At 53.5% G+C, this 5,284-nt stretch overlaps 1 protein-coding gene across 1 annotated transcript in view; it reads right to left on the minus strand.

Annotated features, from left to right (window-relative positions):
• Positions 1-5,284, minus strand: part of Ccdc88c (coiled-coil domain containing 88C) — a gene marked incomplete at its 5' end in the record, with an annotated part of 122,702 nt that extends 117,418 nt beyond the window's left edge. The window contains 2 exon segments of the mRNA XM_005390438.2: positions 4,373-4,473; positions 5,185-5,284. Of these exon segments, the coding sequence (XP_005390495.1) occupies positions 4,373-4,473; positions 5,185-5,244 (161 nt within the window).

The following is a 5,284-nucleotide window of genomic DNA, read 5'->3' on the forward strand; positions in this document are numbered from 1 at the left end:
GCTGGAGCTTGCAATCCTCCAACTTCTGCTTTCCTAACCGATGGGAAGACAGGCGAGGAGCACCACACCTGGCTTCAGCATGAAACTTTTAAAACTTAAAGCCCCTATGTAGTGTATCATCTGCCGCAACCACAACTGGAGATCACTGGGCCAGGACTGTAGTTTGGTGGCATAGCTCTTGCCTAGCATGTACCCTCGAGGTCCTGAGTTCAATCCCCAGCATGTGAGGAAATGGGGAGAGACAGAGAGAAGAAAATTACTTAAATTTGTAAAACAAAACAAAAAAAGTTCTGTTCGATTTTGCATAAGCACAAACTCATTCGACCAGCAGTTATGTGCCCTTTAATTTTTCATTTTTGTTTTTTTGGTACTAGAGGTTGAACCCAAGGTCTTTGTCCCCCCACTTCTTTTTTTTTTTTGGAGATGAGATCTTATTAAACTGCTAAACCCAGGCCAGTCTCTAACTTATGATCCTCCTGCCTCAGCCACCCAGAGTGCTAGGATTACTGGTAACGCTCAGCTTTTAGGTATTTACCTTCTTATCTGCAGTTTCTGTATGTGGAAAGTGGGAACGTAAACTCCTCCTGGAGGACCTTTGGGGGAAATTATCCTTCAACTGTGTTTTAGAAACTGAAAACACTCTCCCACTGGCCTGAGGATGCTTCCAACCTGAGTGATTAATACGTTACCCTGAATTCTGCAGCTAGTACCAGGGGTCAGGAAGAAGCCTGGACAGAACCGAGCTGGCCTCACCACCAACTCCACGAGGGCACTCAGCAATCACAGCAGCCCCCAACTCAGGCCCTCTCACAAGTCCTGACACACACTACGCAGCGCACACACGCCCAGGCCTGGGCCTCCCTTGGCAGACCATGATAGCACTGACACATGTTGGACGTTTTCTACCCGCATCATCTTACATAGGCTTCCTCAAAGCCATAACGTTCCATCCCCTTACTGCAGATCTGGAAATTGAGGCCCAGAGGGAGGGTTAGTACGTGGTGGGGTAAGGAGGTGAATTTGTCAGCCTGGCACTAGGGTCAAGGCCCTTAAATAATTCCCTGAAGACCAGAAACCTTGTCCAAAGCTCAGGAGTGCTTGGTACCCAGAGCCTGCGCTCATGCAGGCCCCATTCAGCAGGCTCCCAGCCCCTCCTTCCAGGGCCTCAGCACCACAAGCTCATTCAGGAATTCTAGACCAGAGCTTCCCTTGAAAGCTGAGCCCACAGGGCTTTCCTGCTCCCAGGTAGCGCTGATGTCACCTCGGGGCCAGGGACAGGGGACGACTACCACAGCCTTCTAGGGTTGCCAGAGACAATGGCCAGGTACAGTCACATGACCCAGGCAGCCTCCAGATGGCTCCCGAGTGTTAGGTAACAGCCTCTTATCTGAGCCCCACCACGCAGCACCCAGCCACCCAGCACCTAGTCGGCAGCCGGCAATGACACTGCCCGGCTGCTTCCATGCCTTCCAACCTGAGGAACTGATCAGAACAGGACCTGGCCCGGTGCAACAGCCTGATGGTCCACTTGCTCCTTAGAAGGGGAACCTGCGGTCCAGCTAGAGGACAGACGTGGGGCAGGACTCGGGCGCCTGGACCCCACCCGGTGAGAGCTGCTGCTGAGAATTATGCAATAATTGAGGGGATTCAGAATATGAGGGAAAGGTAAACTTGGAGGGGGAGGGGACTCTTACAGTAAGCTTCACATCTCTTCTGGAGTCCAACGGCACCTACTAAGTCACTGATCCCAAGGTCTGTTAAGCACCAAGCTCTGAGCTAAAAGCCAGCACATCACCTCATTTCATCTGTACAACTTTTTTCAGTGCAAACCCTGTGCCTTGCACACGCTAGGCAAGCGCTCCACCCCGAACTGTACCACCAGCCCTTTCACTTTTCTGATTGCTTTTCTTTTTGAGACAAGTTCTCACTAAGCTTTCTGGGCTGGCCTTGAACTTGCAATCCTCCCGCCTCAGCTGGGATCACGAGTATGCACACCACACCAGCCCACATGTCTTTCAAGGAAGAACTTCACTTCCCATATTACAGATGAGCAAACTGAGGCACTGAGCAACAGGCCCAGTGCCACTGCGGGGATACCTGGGGTTCAAGCCCAGGCTGGTGACCTGGGCTGTGCAATGCTAGGGTCAGGGTTCTTTTCTTTATTGACTATTTTTGTGCTGCTGGTTTTCACACCCAGGACTTTGCACACACAAAGTGAGCATTCCACTACTGAGCCTCCCTCTTGCCCCTATTCATTTTCATTTCTTTTTTGCTGTAGTGGAGATTGAACCCAGGGCCTTCATACTGAGCCACATATCCAGCCCATATTCCTTTTATTTTGAGACAAGGTCTTACTAAATTACTAAATTACCCTGGCTGGGATCCTCCTGCTTCAGCCTCCCAGAGTACTGGGATTATGGGTGTGCAGACACCACCATGCTAGGCTCCCCGTTTGTTTTCTACTTGACATAACTCAATTTACAAACACAAAGTGGGATATCTTAATGTAAGTTACAGCTCAAAGAGCTTAGGATGTGAATCATACTCCACAGACTGTCTCCACCACCCCCAAAAGCTCCCCCTGCCTGCTTTGCTTCAATCTCCGCCCCCTTCCAGAGGCAATGTTCTGACACCTGCTACCTGGAGCTGGGTTATTCTAACCCCACGGAAACCACGGGCCCCAGGGAGCGCTGTGCCCACCCACTCTCCCCTCCTCCTCTCCTCCAGGTCCCTTCTTTTATACTTGACCCTGACAGTCAGGCTTAGGCGAGCCACACACTTCGCAGTTCCAGAATGATCACTTTGGCTTATCCCAGAGATAAAATCGAGTTTCAGATAACCAGGGGTGCAGGGAGGCCCTTCAACCGCATTTAGCCACGGGCCAAACGCAAACAAATGATGAGCTGGCATTTCTCAAAGGAAAGGTCCAACCGGCTTTCCTGATTTACAAGCAAGTGGTAACCGCTCCGGAATTCCAAAGGTCAGGAAAGAAAGAGAAACAGTCCGGGGGGGCTCTTGTTGTCCCCTGATCCCGGGTGCGTACAAGCTGAATGCAAAGGCTGGGGGAACTGCTGGGTTTATTAATTAAACAGTCTCGGGCTCGGGGAAGGACAGGTTGAAGTTTCCCTGGCAGCTGTACCCACGGAACCCAGTAATACTAGGGTCTAGCAGTGCTGGGGGGTCGTCCAGGAGTCAGGGACGGGGGCTGCCAGAGCTCAAACCAGCCTCCAAAACACTCCTTTTCACCAGCGTTATGAGAAGCTCTGCCAGTGCTGACAGCAGATTTTTCGCGTTAGAATCTAGTCCAACACTAAAGGTTGGTAAGATCAGTAATGCCTTAAACAAACTGTTTTTTAAATAGCAGAGTCTCTCCCACAGCGCGGCATCAAATGACTCACAAAAACAAAAGGAGAAAATTTCTTAAAACAGACCTTTTAGAGTAGACTCTATCTAAATCATTTCTGGACAAGCCAAAGCAAACGGCTGCCTCTCCTTGGCTGGCCACAAACGAAGCCGATTCTCATTAGCTAATGGATTCACGCGCAAGCAGGACAATGTACCCATCGTAGGCAAGCAGGTGAAGGCGGGGGCTGATCCACAGAGAACATTAGGATGTTTTATTTTGCTTCAAGCGCCTCCTGTGAATCATACTGACTCTCAGCTGCAATATGGTCCTCGCAGTTTCCGAGTTAAAAACAGAATGCAGCGGTAGCGGTGGAAGCCAACACCTCCATGGGGGCGGGCTGTCAATCAGACAGAAGGACGGCTCGGCGGAGCGGCAACCGGAAAGGATGTGGCGCGCTGTAGGTACACGCGAGCCAGCAAGCGCAACTTCCAGCACCCTGCTTAAGCACCCACTTCCAAACAGCACCCAGCCTCGGCTTCCCTGCGCCCCCTCCTAATTTAACAGCGACTTTAAACTCAGTTCCTCAGAGGACACTTAACCAATCGCACTGGCTCTGAAGCAACTGGAGAAGAAAACGTAAAGCGGCTCAGAAGCACCAGCACCTAACCCAGGGCGAAACTTTAGTCACCCTCGGATGCTCTCAGCCCAGCCCCGACACTTCCTGTAGCCAGACGCTCTGTCACACTTCTGTGACCCCAAAAAAGAAAAGGGGCTTTTTCACTCCATTCTTAGGCCACAATTACATTCTTGAGTTTGAAGTCGAGGGCACAGTCTACCGCACGTGGATGACAGTCGATTCCAAACTTCCTGCATCGAACAAGTTCCTGAAGATCTTCACACACCCAAGAGTCGCAAAAGCACCGCTGTTCTAACCTGCACGACTCCCTCTGCCCTGACCCCCTTACATTTCCACTTTTAATCTCCAAAGCACCATTGTTCCCCTGGACTCTGAAGCAGGCAACTTACATTTGCAGCATAATTTGGTTCAGAAAGATGCCGTCCACTAAGTCCATGTACATAGTCAAGTTGTCCTGGTGGCCGCTTCCGAAGGAGCCGAAAGTTTTCACCTGCAGGGAGATGGAAGAGCTGAGAGACCGGCAGTCACCCAGGCAGTCACCCACGGGCACGAAGGGTCTCGAGCCGCCCAGGCAAAGCGGGCTGGGGCCGCGAGTGGCAGAAAAGGGGCCACCGCGCCCGCTGCACCCTTCAGCGGGCACTAAGCTCACCCTCCTCCCTGGGCCTCTGTCCTCTCCCCGTGCCAGGCAACCGACACCAAGGAGGAGGAGGAAAACTTCCTGGCCGCTTTTCGCCAGCGTTCCAGTGCAAAAAATAAATAAATAAAACAGACTTTTCAATAAATTTCTCACGTCTAGATCCACCGGAAAGCAGGGCGCCGACCCAGCCTGTTCATGTTCCCGCTCGGCCCCTCTTTCCCCGCCCGTCACCGCCACCCACCGGTTAGTCTTTGGGGTTCAGCAACTGCACGGGGGTAACCGGGGGAGAGCAGTCCCTCTGGGAAGTGGTTCCAGCCCTGAGGACCGCGGTGAACGCTCGGACCCTGCGGCCGGGCCGCCAACCCAGCGGCAGGCGGGAGCAGGTGTCCCCGCTCCCCTCCGGGCTCGGCACCGGGCTCGGCACCGCAGAGGCGCGGGCTCTGGGGTCGGGAAGCCTGGGGCCGCAGGACCCGGACCCCGACTCGTGCCGCCAGCCACTTGCTGCCTCCGCTGCGGCCCCCCGCCGGTGCACCAACAAAGGGGCGGGGAGCGGGGCGCACTCACCCAGGTCACCAGCGGGCTCTGCAGAAAGAGCTCCATGAGCTCCGAGACCGTCACGTCCATGCCGAGGCCGCGCCCGCCGGCTCCGCGCCCCGCGTCCGGT

The sequence above is a fragment of the Chinchilla lanigera genome, unplaced genomic scaffold, assembly GCF_000276665.1.
Source record: "Chinchilla lanigera isolate Chin_1 unplaced genomic scaffold, ChiLan1.0 scaffold00037, whole genome shotgun sequence".
Classification (NCBI taxonomy): Eukaryota; Metazoa; Chordata; class Mammalia; order Rodentia; family Chinchillidae; genus Chinchilla; species Chinchilla lanigera.